General features: G+C 41.7%; 1 protein-coding gene across 3 annotated transcripts in view; it reads left to right on the top strand.

Moving 5' to 3' along the window:
* sptbn4b (spectrin, beta, non-erythrocytic 4b) overlaps positions 1–14109 on the top strand; it is a 91802-nt gene extending 77693 nt beyond the window's left edge. For 2 of the 3 annotated variants that reach the window (XM_074680411.1, XM_074680412.1), the window contains exons 36-43: positions 95–179; positions 256–452; positions 593–1617; positions 3045–3108; positions 3374–3630; positions 9693–9863; positions 12295–12337; positions 12432–14109. In XM_074680411.1, coding sequence (XP_074536512.1) covers positions 95–179; positions 256–452; positions 593–1617; positions 3045–3108; positions 3374–3630; positions 9693–9863; positions 12295–12337; positions 12432–12731 — 2142 coding nt within the window. In that variant the 3' untranslated portion in view covers positions 12732–14109. The remainder of the gene's footprint in view (positions 1–94; positions 180–255; positions 453–592; positions 1618–3044; positions 3109–3373; positions 3631–9692; positions 9864–12294; positions 12338–12431) is intronic. The other variant, XM_074680413.1, reaches the window with a different exon arrangement.
* Positions 14110–22085: the final 7976 nt, after the last annotated feature.

Consider the following 22085-nt stretch of genomic DNA (forward strand, 5'->3'; position numbering starts at 1 on the left):
ATTATCACCTGTATCTAAAATTTGGAGGCTGAAATGTAGCTTCAGGTAGTTTTCAAACGGTTTTCATTTTCATCGATCCAAATGTGATTTTCAGATCAAGGAGAAGCTGGAAAAGGTCATTAATAAGCAACAAGAGCTTTCTGAGAAGTGGGACAAACACTGGGAGTTCCTGCAGCAATGTGAGTAAAAACACACACACCTGAGGGTGAAATAGTTTTTAATAACCTTTGAGTGTAACACTCCTCTTCCTCTTAGTGTTGGAGGTTCACCAGTTTGCCCAGGAGGCGGTGGTGGCCGAGGCGTGGCTGACGGCTCAGGAGCCTTTCATCAGCAGCAAGGAGCTGGGAGGGAGCGTGGACGAGGTGGAGCAGCTGATTCGTCGTCACGAGGCTTTCCGCAAAGCAGCCGCCACCTGGGAGGAGCGATTCAGCTCCCTGCGCCGACTCACTACGGTAATTTATCACCAGATAAATGTAATTATAGAGATTTAAAAGATTTTAAAGTCACTGTGGGGGAAAGTGTTTGATTTTTGAAGCTCAGAAATAGTCGCTCACGTCAAAGTCTTGATTTTTTTCTGGTTCTTGTTTTCTAGGTAGAGAAGCTGAAAGCCGAGCAGAGTAAACTACCCCCGACCCCTCTGCTGGGTCGTAAAGTCTTCCTGGATCCTCAAGACGCTTTACCCACTCCATCCACGCTCCCCCGCCTCCCGATTTCCCCCGTAGCGAGACAGACCATCTATGAGCAGAATGAAGCCAGCTCTCCGCCCTCACCGTCACCCGCCACGCCCACACCGTCCCCCTCATCTGTCGCCCGTAGACTGGGCTCGACGGTGGCTCAGTACACCCCTGTGATGAACGGTTCCAGCTACCGCCACACGCTGGAGTCACGACACAGTCCTGTAGTCGGGATAGGAGCAGGACTGGGAGGGCCTTCGCCTTCTTCCATCGCCTCCATAGCTACAGCCGCCATGTTGGTGTCCGCCAACCAGGCTCGAGAAAGCGCGAGTGCAGCAAAAGAGCAGGCAGCGAAGGCGATGAGTCACCTCCAGCCGGCACAGGCAGCGAAGACTCTGGAGGCTAAAACATCCCCGTACCTGCGTCAGCCAAAAATCAAACACTTGGATGACGCGGTCACGCCGCTGCTCGTCGCCAGCCGCCTGGAGAAGGCGAGGGAGCGGGAGAGGGGGAGGGAGCGGGAGCGGGATGTGATGATGGGGGAGATCGGGACAGAAAGAGCCGAGGTGGCCGTGATGGCTGAAGTGGTCCTGCAGGAACCGGGCCGGGAGCGTCTTCACAGCGAGCCCACCAGAGGACCTCGAGGGTCCAGGACGGACCCCTTAGGCCACGCTGAGCCCCAGACCCAAAGCCACCACAGGATAGAGAGGCAGCTGTCCAGCGAGCAGCTGATCCAGGCGCGCAGGGACGAGCTGCCTCAGGAGGTGTGGAGGGAACACGCCGAGAGGCGGGAGAGACGGACACTGGAGAGACAAACGTCCAGCGAGCAGGAGGGCCACGGGGGCCACGAGGGCCGGAGGAGGGAGAGGGACCGGCACCGGCTGGAGAGACAGGAGTCCAGTGAGCACGACAGGGGGGAGTCAGACAGACGCTCAGGAGGAGGGTGAGGAAACTTCAGACAGTGGGTTTTGTTGCACATCCAGTGATTTTACAGAAGAGTAAAAAGTTTACGGTTAAAGGGATTATTTTAACCTGTTTCAGAGACAAATTTTAGTGTGTGTTTCTGCTGAAAGCTTAAAACGTTTGTCTTGAATATTGACTACAGACCTTCACAGTGAGCGCCTCCACTGACAGCCAGGAAATACATCCAAAAACTTTGTCTTACACGTTCTAGTTGAGTTTGATACGTTCTGTTAGCCCAGGGGTCTGCAACTTTTACTTTCACAGAAGCCATTTAGCCTCAGCTCAGCTGGAATAAAGTAAATCTGGAGCCAAAAAATCTACTTTATCTTCACAAATCTAGTGAATAATTATCCAAACAAGATTTTTCTTTTTTTGAAATTTATAAATGTCTACATGTTATGTCTAGGTTTTTTATTTTTTATGAATTTGCAAAAATTAACGAAAAGAATTAAAATTTAAATTCAAAAGAAATAAAATTTTGAAAACCGAAAAAAATATTGCAAAAAAAACACATTTTAAAAATGACAATTTTTGAAATTTCAAAAAAAAATTTGAACAATTTTAAACAATTTTGAAATTTCAAGAACATGCAAATTTTATATGAATAAAGAATTTGCACAAAAAACACGTTTTAAAAATATTGCTAAAATTTTTGAAATTTCAAAAATTTGCAAAATTTCAAATGATTAAAGAAATTACAAAAAAAAATCACATTTAAAAAATGTGCAGAGATTTTTGAAATTTCAAAAATTGTGAGCAATTTTGAAATTTCAAAAAAATGTGCAAAATCTGAAAAAAATCAAAGAAATTCCCCAAAAATCCTACTTTAATAATGTGTAGAAATATTTTAAATTTCAAAAATTTGCAAAATTACAGAAAAAGGAATTTGATAATTTTGACAAAATTCTAAAATTTTTGAAATTATACTTGAATTTGATAACCTATTGTTATTACAGCCCATCTCATTGTTTCTTTTTTGGTAGCTTGCTAATGTTTTGCCACATATCAAGCATGTTTATTAAGCTGGCACGTTGTCAGTGAAATGAATTCATCCACACAGAATTAAAATCTGTATTTTCTTCCAGATGAGTCTTTTTGTAGATGTAGTTACTTTCCCAGGGCTGTAAAACTTGAGGTTAGCCACAGGTGCATGGAAAGTTGGTGGGCTGTTGATGTTGTAGGAGGTGAAGTAGTGCGGTGGTAGACTTTATTGACAGATGGGATGAAGATTTAGTTCAAGAAAATGTTAAATCATGATTTTATTTAGTGTCAGTGTCTTTAATCATCAATACCCTCTGTAAGAAAAATAAAAACTCTTTATTTCAATATTTTTTAAAGCTACAAGGAGAGTGAAGATTTGACTCTGATATCTACAACAAAGTGATTTTCTATCTTGTATTTTTTCAGGAGCGAAAGGAGAACTACCCTGTTGGACATTGTGGAGCAGTTGCAAGAAAGAGAAGCAGCTCAGGTCTGTTTGTGCATTTCACCCAAATACAGATTTAGCGAGTACTTTGTGTCTTTTTGTGCAGCCTGTATGAAAATCCATAATATCAAACACCCACACTGTGAAAACTGGGCTGTATGAAGACACAGACGATGGAAACTGGGTCATTCTGAGAAATAATCTTAATAAAGTTCCCCCTGAGAACAGGAACCATCAGAGAAGTCAGTGGCACACGTATTAAAAAACAGTGAAACCTTTTTTGATAATCTGACTCCGCCCCCTTTTTCAGGCCCGAGGCGAGGTCCCCCGCCTGCCCAACGGGGTCCCAGAAAAGTCTTCCCGTTCCGACCGGCCCAGAGCCCGGGACAGACCGAAACCACGGCGGCGACCGCGACCCAAAGAGCCCGGAGAGACGACACGACGGTCCAGGTCTGCTCCGGCCCAGAGCAGCCCGGCGGTCCCCCAGCCACCAACACACACCGCACACCACGAGGGCTTCCTTTTCCGCAAGCTGGACATCGAGAGCCTGAAGAAGAGCACCAATAGGTGGGTGTTCAGGGTCCTAACATAGACTGTTAACACCTGCACGGAGCAGGTGGTAGACGTCAGAGAGAAGGGTGGTGGACTTTGGTGTCATGAGGATCAGACTCAAAGGATACGGATCAGAGATTGTTCAAATATGCAGCCTGGGGAGGATTTTTTATTCTCTCAAATTATCACAAAATAACGCGATTAATCCACCTGCAGCAGCTCAAGCTAAATGAAAATCTACCACTGAGCTATTTTTGTCTGTTTCTCATGACATCACTTCCTCCTCCAGTGTGTTATTAATGGAAAAAGACCGGGGCATGACTCCAGCATGCTAAGCTAAAACGCTCACCCACTGGGCTGGCACGGCGTCTGACATTTTGAACAGATGCATGACTGTGACCGGCACAGATGACACATGAGGTCTCGCTGTTGTCCCCAGTGTTGGAGTACTTTTAAACTGTAAAAATAGGCAAAAGTTATTATTTCCGTATTATTTTGCAGATAGCACGAACAGAAGCTCTTTGTTTCCATTTAGCTTTCATCTTTTTGCTGTAAATTAAAAGAAACAGACATTTTCTATTATTTCTATTAGGGCTGCAACAAACGATTATTTTAGTAATCGATTACTCTGACGATTATATTTTCGATTAATCGGGGGGAAAAAAAAGGATGAGAATGCATAATAGTAAAATTCACAAAATCGAATGTGTTGTTATTTTGGTTGATGACTATTGTTTGCTTAAACCACTATCATATACCACTGTCTGTAGCAGCTAATGCTAATGCTAACATTAGTTTAAAGCTATGGTCTACAATCTGAAACCCAGTTTGGCTGATGAGACCCAGCTGGTATCGCCCTACCTCGCCTCCTAACACGCCCCCTCCGACAGAGCAAGAAGCCGGCCGGCAGAAAATGTAACAAACAGGGCAGTCATCCCCCTTGTAACATGGTGGTAGCTTTGTCAATTAGACCAGCACGGAGAATTAGCCATGAATTAGCGGGGTGAAGCAGGTCTGGCGTTGCCACTGCCAGCTGATCAGAGCAGAGCCGACTGTGGGCGAGGCTTTACCTTTCTCGATGTGTCTTCACCAGCTCAGTTTACAATGCTAAAGATGCGTGGCTAACTTATGCTAAAATCTATTGACAGAGCCGACATGTTTCCACTGTCGCACATTTCTCCAATTTTCAGTCTCTGTTGGCACCTGTATCGCTCATAATTCTTCCTTGCTTCAGCCTTTTCCTCGAGGGTAACAGTAACAGCTTCCTGGTTTCAGTAGCTGAGCAGCTAGCTGACGTGAGAGGGGTAGTGGGGAAGGATGAGGCGGGACCATGAGAGCAGGGGTGACAGGGTATTGGATGGACTCACACACAAACCCGAAATGAGGGGAACAGCTGTTCAGATTGGTCAATTATTATGCCGTTTTGCAGCTGATGTACTAAATAGATTTTTATCGTTCTTTTTGCTTTTTTATTGCTTAGTTTGGACCGTAACGTCCAAATATAAACTGTGTTATAAATAATTACCGAGAAAATCATAGATCATAGCTTTAATGAACTCCTTGTGCTTTTGAAACGGGGTGACGATTTAATAAAAAGATTTTACAAGTCCTAAAAGACAAACCATGAATTTCACGACATATGAAAGGAGTGTATGTGGGATTTTGTAGCTCCTCCCCTCGCTGTTGAGCTCCTGGCTCGTCATCGATGAGCCCAACATGTTTGCGTTTTAAAAGCTGGATCATTGCAGTCGTACTGCCATGCCATCGGAGGTCATTTTTGTTAATCCTCCTCCGCCATGTTGGATCTGTTTACATGTGACGCATACAGCCCTACACTCCAGTCAAGTAGGTGGAGGTAGTGCACCTTCAGCTAGTTGCTAACTGCTAAATAATTAGTTAAAAAGGAAGAAGACAAACTGAAGAGAAACTAAAACAGTAATAACACAGCACAGTGCATCGATAATGGAGAAACGTTGACACTTTTACTAATCGATTTTATTGATTTGTTGTTGCAGCCCTAATTTTACATAAAATGTAACTATTGATAACTTTAAAGAGTTACAGTAAGAATTTAATGTCTGATTGTTGCTCACTCTCAGCCGTACTGTTTTCAATCTCGCACCAGTCAGATGTTTTTTTACTTCTAAAACGTTTGCAGGAAGCCAATTACGTCTGTCGAGCAATAATCTTATCATTCCATCGCAATCAGTGATCTTTTTTGATTTAGTTCTTTCTTTCAGCCAATCAGAGGCACAGCTGCTCTCTAGGAAAGTGCATTAGTACGTGTTGACCTTGTGTTAGTCTGGAGTTGATGAATATTTGATATGTGTCATCTCTGATCATCAGGATCAAAATGTGAAGCTACATAATTTAAAAGAGCAACCCTCAACCCTCTAACATCCAGCTGCATGTGGAAAACAGCACGCATGACGCTTACAGCGGCCCCTGACTAACCGAAGCACAGGAGAGTCTCAGACTGAGCGGCTGTCTGGCTGATGAATGCCGTGGGAGTGGATTCATGAAGCCGTGGATGGCTACCTGCCTTGTGCTCAGCCTGCACACACACACACACACACACAGAAACACACACACACTACCTCACTCCACAGATGATCGCCTCGCTTCCTTCCAGAGAGACACACCAGCAGCAAAGTCTCTCTCTCTGCACTGCCCTCTAGTGGCTGGGCTGACCTCGCACAGCTAAAAAGCTCATCCCCTCCCAGCTGTGGATGAGCCCCACTCACGAGCCCACTCCAGGCTCCCGGCACTGGATGAATGCCTCTGATGTACATGCTCTGTTATGTACATGGCAAGGTAAAGCATAAACCTGAATGGCTTAACTCTGGACGCGTATGAATCTCCAAACAGCTCCTGCTTCGGCTCACCTGTGCTCTCTTCTTCTCTCCACTCTCAGATCTGACTGGAGGAGAGGATCTGAGGGGCGGGGCTTCAGGTCCTCTCCTCCAGTTAGATCTGAGAGGGCACAGGTAGCCTGTGAGGAAGGGTTGAGATTCAACCTGTCTCCGTTACGTAGCTCCACGATAAGGCGCTGAGTTTGTTTATGTGCACAGTGATCTTTGGTATTATTCAGGATCACCAGGTGGCCTTTAAAGCTGGATACAGTGCATGTGAGTGGTGTGTATCCTCTGTGCTAGCTATCCAAAATAGTGGAAAGATCATTAAGTCACATCAGATTTGGTAAAATCTTCCCTCCATCAGTGATTCTGAAAGTTACGGTGGCCCCATAGGTAAAAAAGTATGAAGCTATCATATTATTTGAAAAAGAAATACCAAAATTTAGTTTAGTTAGTTTATTGCTAAGGAAAGTTAGTTTTTTTCTGTGTATCCATTGATTTTATCACAAAGTTATCTCTTTAGCGATCTAAATGGTTTCTATGGAAACCAGCATTGTTTACGCGTCATTTTGGGGCAAAAGAATCAAATAGAAGAATCAAATGGACAGCGTGACTTTGCCTTTGTACAGTTTTGAAACCATATTACCCCTGACACAGGCGCTGCCGTTGAATGACCAGAGAAGAAAAATAGATAAAGTTACACAAGAGCAGCAACTGTCAATCATTTTGAAACGTGACTTAAAACCCTGTTTTAACCTCCAATAACTAATGGAAAAAAAACTTTTTCAGAAAAAAAGAGGACTTGAACCCAAAACAGCCCAATAATATCTTCATATCACCACAGCATATGGATGTGAGAAACATTAAATGCGTTGTTTTTTTTGAAGTACTATTTATTCAAGAGATTTTTACCTTTTTTTTAATTTAACTTTTATTTTACCAGGAATAATTCAAGATGCGAGAAGTTTTTTACAAGGGAGTCCAGGCGAAGAGAGCAGCATAAGAAAGTTTCACACAGATGACAAGACAGAGACAAAAGGCAGAAATAAATCAACAATACAACAAGCTCATATATTATGAGCATTCAGCAGTAAAACAAGGGCACGGGCTCATCAGATGATCCTTGATCCTGGTTTGAAAATAGTCCAAGCTAGCAAGATTGCCTACTTTCAGATGGACTTGTAGCTCTGACCAAGATGAAGGAGCAAAAACACTGAAAGCTCTTTGACCAAAGACAGAGCGAGAACGAGGAACCACAAATAGAATATGACTGTTCGACCGAAGGTTACAGCCAGCGACGACCTTAGGAGTCAGTAAAGAGCAGAAATAAGATGGCAGATCATTCAGTATGGCCTCATAAAGAAAGATAAACCAATGCTCCATTGTTCTGTTATGTAGGGAAGACAGACCAACTTTGTCTGAGTCCAGCATTTATAGAGAGGCAGATGAAGCATGCATTTAAAGAATGTTACCATAGTAACAGATAAAAAAGTTGCTTTGATCTGTTTTTTCCAAGCAACAAATGAAAACTATCCTTTATTTCTGTAAAAGAAGCCCAGCTTCACCCCCAGGTTTTTGATAAGTTTTAGATGTAAAAGCTAAAGGAAAGGTTTTCATCCGAGAGAAAACCGAGGTATTTAAAAGAAGGGACTCATTCAATTCCCTCATTTGACAGAGTAAAAAAAAGAAAAAAGAAATGCAGCCTGTACTGTAGCCAGCCACCAGGGGGAGCAGTGTGGCAACCTCACTGAACGCTGAGCAAGATGACGTCCATTTTTTTTACAGTCTATGGCTTGAGCCTAAAGGGGGACACTGGATAAACCTTAATGTGCATTTTTTCCCCAACAAAATAGTTATTGAAGTAAATGCTTTAGAAAAAAAAGTTATAATCCATTTCTCAAATTCTGCATTTTGACAGTTTTGTGCATTTTCTGTAAAATAGTAAAATAAACAGGCGGAAACTTTCAGGGTGTTTCTGACATTAACAGAGCTGTGCAACCTGCCACTTTGGAGAGATTCAGATCAGTAACTGGAGAGTTTGTTTGGCGCTATTCACACACATTTTCGGGTAGTTATTTTGGTAAACATAATAAAATATATGCAGTAATAAGCTCAGAGTGGCAGGTTGCGCAGTTCTGGGTATTGTCATTCTTAAAGCAAAAATTAAAGGATGCTGCATTTTATCGTTAATTGACTTCTGAATCACCTCAAATTGGGTGTGGTCAGTATTTTGTGGGTGTGGTTACTCAGAACTTTAAGGTATTTAACCATAAATCTTAATTTGAAAACTTCAAAAAGTATAAAGCATAAACTTTGTACAGTGAAGGATGTATTTAGGGTTTTACAGTCTTAAAAAATAAAGTTGAAATGACAGTTTTTTGACTATAGAGCCACTGTAACATAAATGATCATTTTCTGCTGTGAAAAATTCAGACATTAAGACGTCTGTTTTTGAAAAATACCTGGCAGGTTTGGGATTTTGGGTCTGATGTGATCTGTACATTTCTGACGATGAGTGCATTAAAAAGACTGAACACAAACAGCAGCTGCTCTTTCAAACCTTATTCATGCTAAGCTAGCTTTGGAGACGCCTTATCACATGCACCGTTACTCCTCCAGTCTGAAGATTTTTTTTATTTTGTTTCCGACTTTAGAGGAATGTGGGATCAGAGGCAGCGCTCTGAATAATACCGTTACTCAGGTTTAAGGTGTTGAAGCTGTGTGCATGTAAACACGCTCACTCTGAGCAGAAGAAGAAGCATGTTTAGAGTTTTAGTGTTTCTGCCTTAATGTCATTTAACCAAACTCCTCCTCTTTCTCCTCTCTCTCCTGGTGCTCCCCGCTGCTCCTCGTGTCTCCTCTAAGGTAAGTCATATGTGAGCCCCACACGCACAGACACACACGTGTTCGTAGCCTCCCTCCCCATCCCTCCATGCCCCGCCTCCTCTGTCCGTGCGTCCGTCTGTCCGTCTGTGTTTGTTCAGCAGTGTGTTTACTCCTCCCTTCTTGGCGCCGGCCCATCCTGCCTTCCCACCTGTCTGCTCGGGTCAGGTGAGTGAGGTGTGAGCTTAGCGAGAGCCACTCTGCAGCTCCTTCTGACTCCCCGAATCTCCCCCCAACCACCACCACCACTCCACCTCCCCCTCCACCTCCTCCTCCTCCTCTCCCTCCACTCCCCCTCTTCCTCCTCCTCATACCCCCCCCCACCTTCCCACACCACAGCAGGTCATGGGTCAACCTGTACTGCGTGCTGAACAAAGGGGAGATGGGTTTCTACAAGGACGCCAAGAACACCTCCACGCCCTACAACAACGAGCCGCTGCTCAGCCTCTCCCACTGCCACTGCGACGTCACCAACGGCTACAAGAAGAAGAAGAACGTCTTCACGCTCAAGTAAGAAACTTTAGACAAGTTTATGTTTACTCCAAATCAAACGTCAACTTTCAACTGTTGGCACTAAGGACTAAATTTAGTCTAATTTAGTAAATTTACCCCTGAAAACGACCCTGCTCAGGGGGAGGAACTTTTCAGATGTCCAGGAACTTTGAGGGGTGGGGCCTTCAGGCTGATTGTCTCTGATTGGTGGATCAACTTAAGTGTTTTTGGGGTGCATTTCATTTGTACTCGAAAGTCGGGATTTATGACTTCATAGTGGGAAATTTCAACTGGAACACCCCCTCAAGTAGGAATTTTCCTACTGGGAAGTCAGGGCAATCACACCACCCCTGATTTTGCAATCAAAGATGGCTGCCCTGGTGTAAACAGTAATTAAACAGTAATTAAGCTCCTGTTATATTCTGTTTATTAGCATTTCTGACAAGTGTTTGTCACATCAGTGATCAGTGATATTTGATGATACAAAAATATTTCTGTTATTACAAGTTTTTCTGATATGGCAACTGGAACGCCCCCCCCCAACATCACCCGTCTGTTTCTGAAACGGAAATGAAGCAGATCGGCTATCACGGCCATATTGGTAGTGGCAGGGGCTTCATGTATAGCTATAGGGCACCTGTTGGTCACATGGCCTGGGCTGTGCCTCTGATTGGGCGAGCTTGTGGTCTTGATATCCTCTGAACGGCCGAGTTTGAAAAAAATTCACCCCCTGTAAAATGTGCGCCGATAGTAAAATCAGCGACTCAGACAGGAGACGCTTTTTGAACCAGGCTGTAAACAGGTCAGTTTCTGATTTGAAAACAGCTTTTTTTTTGGCTTGGTGTGTTTGTGACTTCAGGTACTTCTGGAGCCAGCCTCAAGTGAACACTCGAGAAACAGCAGAATTTAGCACTTCAGCATTGTCTCATATTCTTAGACCGGAGGTTGCTGCTTGCATCATTCCCGCTCCACACATCCCAGGTGTGATGTAAATGTAAAGGACCATTTTTTTTCCCTTCCTCCATCCACAATAAGATGACCCCTAGCTGTGATGGACTTGGTTTAGTACCTCCTAAACCATGGTCTTCTTAGCTCCTGGTGTTCCAGTTTAAAGAGTGACCCTGTAAAGTGGTGACCTTCAGCTGAACGTGTCAGTGGGTATCCAGTTTACAGCAGACGTTGAAACACAGAAGAAGTCCTGGGGAAGTCATCCTGGTCTAGTTTGAGATACGTATACATACACGTCATAATCTCTTCATCAGTTCAGGGTTTCATGATCTAAAATGTCTACTAAACTGATCCGATCTCAGAAGGTGGAGTTAAAACACTGCAGACCGTTGATAGGTTGAAAGAATTGTCACTTCACAAAGAGGACAATTTGCTGGATGTCTCCCATCTTTGCTCTTCGTTTACTGTGTCGTGTTTTTCTTCTTCGTTGGATTTATTAGCGGGGTAAACTGTGTCGCGCTGCTACAGCGTCAAGCTATTAGTTAACTGATGCAGCTTTTGGCATCCAGCTTACACGCTGCCTACCGGGGTCAGGCTTAACCTAGCCAACCTGTACCGAACTGTACTGATCTAAACCGGACTGCTTGGTGGGAACGGGCCTCTAGAGTCCTTTGGGCCCTTAGGAAAAGTTCACAAGGGGCCCCTCCACCTAGTGCCCATCAGCCTTGTATGATACGTTTTTTGACACTAACGTAAAATGTGTCATTTGTTTAAGAATCACAGCTAATTTCTGCTGGAGCAAGAGGTCAGGGTGGGGCCCCTTTAGGGGGTTCTGCGCAGGGCCAACACAGTCATTGCAAACTCTTCTCATTGTGACAAATCCATCTGCAGTGAAATAAAGCCTCATCAGAACCAGAATAGGCTGAAGATCCTCTATGCTAACAGGCTAACTGCTGTGCTACACGGCTTGTCCTTCTACCATGTGGTCATTTTTCCTAAAAGGCATTTGTTGTTGTCTTACTGCCCTCTGGTGGTCTGGTGGTGTTTTGCAACCACCCTTATTTTTTTCTCCATACGTCATCGTCCTGTGTTTTTTTTTATCTACGTGGACCAGAATACAAACAAACAGTGGGTCACAGGAACAGTTTGGTTCTTGGGGATGTTTTACCAGGAAGTAAAAGTTCCTGGAACTTCTGATCAAAACACAACGAGAGACACATTCACGCTATGAAGCCCAAAGATGGCAACTGTTCAGGAGTTATTCTCCCCCAAAGTTCCTGGACATCTGCTGTTTTCAGGGGTTAGTTTATCACCCAGGAACTAAATTTAGATACTAGTCCTGACGGTTGAGATACACATAGATCCTGGGGAAAGTTCCTGTGACTAAAAAAATCATCCTTGAAGAAGATCTCAGACCCTGCTGCTTCGATATTTGACCACTAGCTTTAGTTCCTTCCTGTCTTGAGACCTGATTTGTAAAGTTTCTGTTTTCTTGTTTCAGAACAAAGGACGGCAGCGAGTTTTTGTTTCATGCAAAAGATGAGGTGAGGCTCCTGTTTTTGGATCTATATCTTCATGTAGCTACAGAAGTTAAACCTGTGTCTTCCTCTAACGTTATCTGACCCTCTCCGCTCACAGGACGACCTCAAATCGTGGGTAACAAACATCACCGCCAGTATCACAGAGCACGAGGAGATTGCCAAATGGGGTCAGCCCCAACCAACTACCTCATCCACCGACGAGGGCACGCGCCGCGACGGCAGCAAGGCGGACAACAGGTCGGAGCGAGGCGGCGAGCGCTCGGACAGGGGTGATCGTATCGAGCGGGCAGACAAAGAAAAGGAGAAGGAGAAGGAGAGGGGGGAACGCTCGGAAAGGTCAGACCGCGGCGGGAAGTCGGACGCAAAGCGTTCAGAAAAGTCCAGTAAGAAAAAGTGAGACGCACAACAAAATTTGTTGGGATTTGAAAGTGTCTGAACTGCAAACAGGAGGCGGGGGCGGGGCCTGGTGGTGGACGCCGCCCCTCCGTCTCTCCACCTCCAACACTGTCAACGAAGCGGTTGAGTTTGGATGGGAAGTAACACACAGGACAGAAGGATTGACCCGCGCTGGAGCAGGAGACGTCTCTTTCTCTTTCTCTTCTGTGTCTCAGTGAGAACGCAGAGTTTACCTATGCCCCCTGGTGGCAGTTGCAGGGAACTGCAGGGGAGTTTGTGCTGCTGAGCCCCCGGCAGCAGCAGCAGCAGCAGCGAGAAGGAGACGCGTCAAAGGAACTGAAAGGCTGTGACTGAGTGCTGGTAGAGCGATAAATCGTAGCTCATTCTGTCCCACGTTTGTTTTTACTATGAGATGAGCTGTATCTGTATGTACTTCCTGTCTGTCCGTCCTATCTACTGTATCTATCTGTCTGTAAGTCCAGACATCCTACACTATGTCTTATTACTCCTCAGAAATTGAAAGAGAATGAAAGAAAGCCAAATCGTTTTTACAAACACCGGTGAAAACCACGTTGATCCACACACACCCCGGTTTAGAGCTGGTTGAAGGATGACAGAAAGCAAATAGATGTTTAATCACTGCCCTGGAAAATAGCTAAGGGCTCCTAATTTTAACCTAACGAATGATCACAGCAGCTCTTTACATCGTCTACGTTTAATGTTTGAACCAGATAAGAGCAAACAGCAGCTTTCTTTTATTTATAAAGATTTATTCAGGATGAAAGCTTTTCTGTGGAGGGCTCAGGAGGACAGGAGGTGTTTTAAATAAAGACTACAGACAGTACGGTCTCAGCAGCTGCTTGGGCTCCCAGGTCTAATCGATTAGAGATCAAATATCAGTGCAGCAGACGTGTGCAGGGAGAAAACCCAAACTAAAGGTCTTTCCACACTGAATCTGATGCATTTATTTATTTTTAATTGCAAAAATTCGCTGTACGAGAAAAATGGAATCATTAAGTGACTGATCCTGAGCAGTGGCTGTCAGTATGTTTTAGGTATGCACTGCTCAGGATCTGTCACACACATATACACAGGTCTTCATTCATCACCTTAACATCGCCCACAATGTGTTGAGAAACTATGTCAGAAAACGTGAAATGTGATTTTGAAAGTAGCCTACGGCGTCTCTGAAGAGACAAAGTACCCAGGAAGCAAGCAGTGCAGATGTGAAAAAACACAAAAAAATTGAACCTGATCCGAAAAAATAATGATGGGTAAAAGTTTCTGATTCAGATTTTGACAATATGGGGCTCCGATTGTAAAGATACACACCCTGTAAATAACATTTCTCCACATTTATCTCTAAAACATCACTTTTTCTGCAGATTTAGAGAAAATTTTGTGAAATATATTTGTCAAATATTAAATAAAAATTTTGAATGTTATTTATAAATGCGATAAATGAATGTCCTGTTTCTTAACATTTAGTTTCATTCTAAATATTTAGCTAAGACTAAATATTAATCAAAGATTTATAAATCTTGAGGAAAAGATTTCTAAATATTAAGCTAACATGCAAATTCACACTTCCGTCTGTCGGGTATCACCAAAATAAAAGTTGGAAGAAGCAATTTTGAGAAAGTCAAGCTCTACTTCTTCGATGTCCGCCACAGGATCTTCAACAGCGCCGTCACAGCACTTGGTGCGTTTATTTTCTAACAACTGATTTAGCCGACTGTGTCTGACTTTCTCAAAATCCGCTTGGCTGGATCGCTTCCTCCAACTTTTATTTTTAAATTTTGAGGTACGATTTCTAAATATTGAGCTAATGTGTAAATTCACACTCCCGCCTGCAAGAAGTACTAAAATAAAATAGAGGTCGACCGATATGGGTTTTTTGGGGGCCGATGCCGATGCCGATGCTTTCCAAATTTGGGCAGCCGATGCCGATATGCATAACCGATTTTTCCAATTTGATATTCGGGCCGATTGTTAAATAAATATATATTTATCACATTTTTGTGAAACGCAGCAATTTCTGAGCAACTAAAAGAAATCTATTACAACAAGTCGTGTCCAGTCCTCTGAACATTTATTCAGCTTTCTAAACAATGAAATATTTTGTCTGAGTAAACACACAATGTAACAAGCAGTAGTAAACATTCACACTCTTCTTAAAATGTCAGAAAAGAAATTTAAACTTATTAATATAATTTGAACAAAAGTATGTAATGTATCCAAGTGGTTCCACAAGTTTGAGGTGCTCATCTTTTTTGGGCCTGATCAAAAATTGCGTCATTTTATACAACGGATCAAAAATCGGCTTTTTAAAAGAAAATACGGCCGATGGCCGATAGAGACAAATGTCCAAATATCGGCCCGATATATCAGCCGGCCCGATATATCAGCCGGCCCGATATATCAGCCGGCCGATATATCGGGCTACCTCTAAAATAAAAGCCGTCAGAAAATAAACGTACCAAGTGCTGTGATGGCGCCGTTGAAGATCCTGTGGCGACATCGAAGAAGTAGAGCTTGACATTCTCAAAATCGCTTCCTCCAACTTTTATTTTGGTACTACCTGGCGGGCAGGAGTGTGAATTTGCATATTAGCTAGATATTTAGAAATCTTTGCTTAAGATTTAGAAATATTTGATAAAAACTTAGTCTTAGCTAAATATTTGAAATTAAACTAAATGTTTAGAAATGTAGTTAATATTCAGAATCAGGGCATTCATTTGTAACATTTATATATATAACATTTAACATTTAGATATAATGTTTGACAAATATATTTAACAGATATTTCTCTAAATCTGCAGAAAAAGTGATGTTTTAGAGATAAATGTGGAGAAATGTTATTTGTTGTGTGTGCAACTGTACAATCGGCTCCTCATAGGACGAGACGGATACACAAACAGAAACAAGGACGAGTTGACACAAAAGCAACAGTAAAAAAAACTACAGAGTTAAAAGTTAAATAACATTAATAAGACTAAAGGAAATGATGACACTTGGCAAAGTTAAAAGTCAGTCTGTATGAATAAGTAAAAGTTCCAATAAATAAGGTAAAAGATTGTTGTTAAGAAGCATTCAATAATCTGATTGCCGAGAGGATGAAAGACTTAGAATAACTGTGAAAGCAGCAAGCAAAATTTGTTTAAATCAGAGGTCCGCAACCTTTACTTTAATGAGAGCCATTTTTCCTCAGCTCACCTGAATTAAAGACATTTTCGATCCACAAAATCTACTTTATCTTCACAACAAAGACTATAGATTGTATAAAATTCTGAGCATAGTTTAAATCTAGTAAATACTTATCAAAATCAGGAGTTATTTTGGAATTTATGAAATTGAACAATTCATATTTTTCTTTTTTTTACCTTTTAAATTTTTCAAAAATTTCAAAATATTTGTTTTTTTTTTTTATTTTGCAAAAGTTTAAAAAAAAAAGTAAAAATAAAAAAAGAAATTGCAAAAGTTGCAAATTTGGGGTAAATTTTCCCCAAAATTTGCCAAAATTTAAAAAATGCAAAAAATTTTGAAATGTCAAAACTTTGCAAAAATTGCAGAAAAATTTTGGAAATTGGAAAAGTTGGTAAAGAAATTTAGAAATTTCAAAAAATTTGCAAAAAAAAACAAAACAAATATAATAAATATGGAAAAATTTAGACTGGTAAAAATGATGAAGTATTTCAGGACTGACTGAAAAAGACACAACGTGGGTTTAAATTTATTTTAGAGCGAAAAAAACAGACTCAATGTGCAAAGATCTTTAATCTGACGGTAGACCGGGATCCCAAGGGGCCTCACTCATTTCACTGATCTCTGTCATCATTAATTCTGTTTCCTGTTGGGGTCAGTTTGTCGTAGATGTTATTATTTGTTCATAAGCACAAACCGACGCCTGTTTTCGTTCGGAAACGTCCTCGCCTGCTCTTTGATTCTCTTACAACTTCAGATAGTCTCTTTCAGTTCGTCACAACGATCTGTTGCATCCTTTTTATGATCGCAGGTGAAGAAATGATGTTTTTGTTTGGTGTGTACATGTGTGTAGGAGTGTGTGTGTGTGTGTGTGCTGCCGCTCTCTGCTCCCAGGGTCTCCATAGCTCTCAGGTTATTTATGTTGGTGTGTGCTTCATGTTCCACGTTTGTCCCCTCATGTGACACCTCAGTCTTCCAGACATGTCCACACACACACACACACACACACACACACACACATACATGCAGCAGGTGAGTTTTAAAAACCCTTTGACTCATCAGATCCAGTGGAAACAAAGACCAGAATGAATGAATGAGGAGTATCTGAGCCGGGACGTCGGACTGAGCGTTGAAGGGTCACAGAGTCCGTGAGCTGTGCATGTTTTGCTTGGGAAGAAATCACTCATCACATACGGCTCGTCTTCGCAGCCCGCCGCCGACTCGGCATCCACTCATTAGTTACGTTGGATTCACCACAAAGCCATAGAGGACAGAGGAAGGAGGTCTGAAAGAGGAGGTGATGAGTCTTTGAGCGAGCTGAGGTCGCTCAGACGCTCTGAGAAAAAAGCTCCCAGACTGAAACGGGTCGGACAGAATTTAAAACCCTTTTTCTTTAACCCTTCAGGTCTGTTGGTTTGATTCATTTAGAGAAAGTCTACGACCATATCTTCTCCAAGAGAAACTCGATCAGCTGTTAACCAGACGTTAATCCACCAGATTAAATCCAGACATTAATCCTGGTCGATCCTTCCAGCGCTCATCTACCAATCTACCAATCCGACAGCAATTTTTTACAACGGCAATAAATATATGTACGCAAGAAAATAGAGAAAGAGTGCGTATAAATATACAGCTACGCCGTGCTATGCCGTCATCAGCGTCGTCACCTGTACGGTCCCACACCTGTACCGTCCAACTCCTGTACCATCCCACTCCTGTACCCTCCCACTCCCGTACCGTCCCACTCCTGTACCCTCCCACTCCCGTACCGTCCCACTCCTGTACTGTCCAAGACCTGTACCGTACCACTCCTTTACCGTCCCACTCCTTTACCGTCCCACTCCCGTTCCGTCCCACTCCTATACCGTCCAAGACCTGTACCGTACCACTCCTTTACCGTCCCACACCTGTACTGTCCCACTCCTTTACCGTCCCACACCTGTACCGTCCCACTCCTGTATCGTCCCACTCCTGTACCATCCCACTCCTATACCGTCCCACACCTGTACTGTCCCACTCCTGTACCATCCTACACCTGTACCGTCCCACTAATGTACCATCCCACACCTGTACCGTCCCAATACATTGAATTTGATTTGATTTTCTCCTCATTCTTTTATAGTTTAACCGTTGGCTTCTGGGAAGTGTAGTTCTTTTCCACTTGCGTTACAGTTTAGGCTTATTGGAAATAAATTACAAAACGGTGGCGCGCGTCACATTTCATATTTTATCTTCCTGATTGATTCCCGCCCCCCTAAAATGAATCCCATAATAATGTCAGCCTCTAGACTATATCAGGAGTCATATTTTCCAAAAAATGCACAACACATGGCACAGTTTTCAAGATTTATTCAGGGGATCTGACATCTCAACTTTTTTCCAACTCAGCTCACAAACAAAGACTAAAACGAAGGATTTAAATTTAAAAAATTGTCTTTCCCCGGCTAAAATCCATCATGAAGCAGCTTCCCGTCTCTCTGTTAGTCTTTTTAAAACCTGAAACGATCCTCTGAGGGTTTCAGATCCTGTCCCGACCCGTCCATGCGTCTGGCTCGTCTGTATCATAAAACATGTCTTAAAAACTGTAACTTTTTTAAAACCTTGTTTTATTCCCACACACTTTATGCATCTTTACTGAGTGTGAATGCCAGATCAATGCAATCATTTACGTGCATGATGGACACAAACAAAGTCATAGAGATGAATTTTTGAATGAGCAGATCCTCTGAGTGTGACGTGACGGTGCAGTCGGAGAAAACGACACACTTTACTTCAGACACACGCAGCAGAAACACGCAGGGTACAGACACTTTGGTGAGAGTTTGTGGAGTGTTTTTGGATCGGTGAGGTCTGGATGAGCCTGTTGGTACCCTGCCTGTCTGTGTGTCTGTGCTGTTCTGTTCACACCAACCTGGGTCTGTCGGCAGATCAATGATGAATAAAACTACTTTTGGTTTATCATGAAAGTGTTTAAGTCTGTGTTTTCTTTTCTCACTCTTCTGCATGAATGTCCCAGTTTGTGTTTAACCTGAAATAATCCAATAATCTTCACCAAATCCACTCAGCGTTATGCAGCAAAATAATCTCTAAAGCTCGTCGAGGAGTTCCTCTGATGTAAAAATGTTGATAACGATGATGATGATGATGTCCACGTGATGAAATGAGACTTTATGCAACTTTTTTTCTCTGCACCAGGAACTTTAGAGTGTGGGAGAGCTGAGACCTAGAGGTCAGTGGTGTTTGGGATCTACTCTGGAGGCTTTTTTACTTTCCAAACACTGCAAAAAACTCAAATCTTATCAAGTGATTTTGTCTTATTCTAAGTAAAAAATGTCTTATTATACTTTATATGAGCCATGTTCAACGGATCAGTCCAGAAAAATGTCTTGTTTCAAGTTATTTAAAGTCAAAAATGGCAAAAACGCCACAAATATAAAATATCCACAACTTTTTTTTCTAACCCTTCAAATGCCAGTTTGTTCACATTTTTATATATTCTGCGTGGCAACAATAATTCTAGTGTAAATAATAATAATAATAACACAGTCTGAAATGTGTGATCGATGAACAGCAACACTGGTTAAACGTCATTTTTATTTTTTGTGCAGTGATTGAAAAATGTCAAAAACTTTCTCTTTATATGAAAGTGACCAATAATGCCCCGCTCTTGTTTCCATTCTGAAAATGCTCTAGAAGTCATACATTATCAAATGTTTTTCACTTTCACGGCTTGATTTTTGAGATTTATTCCAGTCTGTTTCATTAAAACTAAAATTAAATTCAAATTCAGATTTTTAAACCTTTAAACCTTTAAACCTCGTTAGATCACACTGAGCTGTTTGTAGAAAAGATAAGCTTCAGATTGGGACTAGAATATTAATTTTTATGGACAACGTGTGTGAGTGTGAGTGTGAGTGTGAGTGTGTGTGTACATAAATTAGATAGAAAAAGTGTTGGTTTGTGTCTATGTTAGAGAGTGTGTGTGTGTGTGTGTGTGTCTGTTCGTCTGTGTACGTGTGTCTGTGTGTATTAGAGAAAAAGGAAGAGAACATTAACTACTGGATTTTTATCAGTTGGAGTGTGTGCGTGTGTGTGTGTGTGTGTGTGTGTGTGTGTGTGTATGTATATATGTGCGTGTCAGTTTGTGTTGTGTGTGGTAGTGTGTGTATGCACAGGTGCATCCATCAGATCAAACCTTAGTAAAAATTGTTTCATTGATTTTCTACCACCAAACGCCCCCTACTGGATATTTATAGTATTACATAAACTTTGTTCTTTGACCAAAAATGAATCGGTGACATGAGCTGGTTAAATACATTAGAAACCTCAAGTTTTCTACTTTTGAGTTTACAATAGAAGCAGTTTTATCTATTTTTTTTTAATTCTGTGCCACAAATAACAGGGAACGAAATCCCGTGGTTTGAACAGGCGTAGATGGAGCACTTTGGGCACTTTCATGAAAAGAGGTGGTTTTTGAAATAAACAGTTTATTTCTGATACATTTTAGGTGCTAAGGTTGAAAAATTAATTCAGCCGAGCAGCATTAACACCACTAAAACAGACGCAAAAAAGAAAGGGAAGTGAGCTCACAATACCATGTTTAAGGTCAGTTGAATGTGGCTCATACTGAGTTTAAAAGACATTTTCTACTGAAATTCAGACAAAAACACTTGATAAGATCCAGTTTTTGCAGTGTATCATGTTTGATCAAAGAAAATCAATTGGTGAGGGTTTAATCTCAGATAAAGCTTTTTAAATCTGAGGTTTGGTTTCTGATTTTTAAAGTTTTGGACAGACGTTTAGTGAAGCGTTGATAGAAAATGCTTCATCAGGCGATGTGAGGCTTCCTGGCTGAGTAAGAATATAAAGTGATGAATAAAAATGGACGATGAGAGCAGTTTGGTGGACACGTCTAATCCCTGTTTTTAATCCAACACTCTGACGATGAACGTCAGAGGCACCAAACGATATCAAACGATATCCAAAACTCTTTATTAACTGAATTTGAGGCAACGTTTCTGTGACATTATGGGGAAAAGTTCAACAACTTCCTGTAAATTTCAACATTTTCTCATCTTAAAAATGAAAACTTCAGACATCAACTCAAACTGAAACTGTGTTTCCTCAGAAGAGCAGAAATAATCCCAGATTTTATCCTCTGCTTCTTTAATCCAACACTTCCTGTTGTGTTTCCTCCTCCAGGAGCCCAGAGCACCACTGTCTGTCTGCCCTCAGCCTGTCTGTCTGTCTGTCTGTCTGTCTGTCTGTCTGTCTGTCTGTCTGTCTGTCTGTCTGTCTGCCTGCACGACATCAAAATGTACAAACTGTATTTCTCTATAGGTATTTTCTTTAAAAAGAAATCAGTTTATCGATGGTAAATATGTAAAACTGCCCGTTCCCGTTGTTAATGCACCTTTTATAACTCAGTGAATCACATCCTTTAACCATCTCACTCACACACTCTCACACACACTCACACACACTCTCACACACTCACTCACATCAGGACGAACAGGTTGCATGAATGACACACTCTTTATTAACGTACAGCTGTGCATGTCTCAGTCCCATCCCTCCACTATGCAATCACTGTAACCCCCCACACTGAACCACCTCCATGCTAACGGCTGAATGAATGAATGAATGAACGGATGAATGAACAGTTATGTATCAGCTGATTCACACTAACTGAGTCTGTGGCTCTGTACAGATGTTTCTTTGACTGAAAATACAGATTCTGGTTTTGAACGATGACGCCTCGATGGATTTTTTTGATCAAACAGAGGAAAGTTAATCCGAGCAGCTGATGATGGAGTCTGTTACTTTTTTTAGGTTTAGACACAAATAGAGCTTAAGTAGTAGACAAGATAATAATTTATTAAATAAATAATTTATTAAAGATAATATTTATTAAGATAATAATAATAATATTATTATTATTTATAATAATAATAATAATATTATTATTATTATTTATAATAATAATAATAATAATAATTATTATTATTATTATTATTACTATTATTATTATTATTATTATTGTTATTAAAATTCAGACCTCATTTAGACCTCTTTTAATGACTTGAAATAAGACATTTTTCTGGACTGATAAAACTGATAAGCTTTGATTGGCAGCTCTTGACGTTTGTCC

The sequence above is a fragment of the Halichoeres trimaculatus genome, unplaced genomic scaffold, assembly GCF_033239565.1.
Source record: "Halichoeres trimaculatus isolate MK-OKI-2021-1 unplaced genomic scaffold, fHalTri1.1 fHalTri1_scaffold_9, whole genome shotgun sequence".
NCBI lineage: Eukaryota > Metazoa > Chordata > Actinopteri > Labriformes > Labridae > Halichoeres > Halichoeres trimaculatus.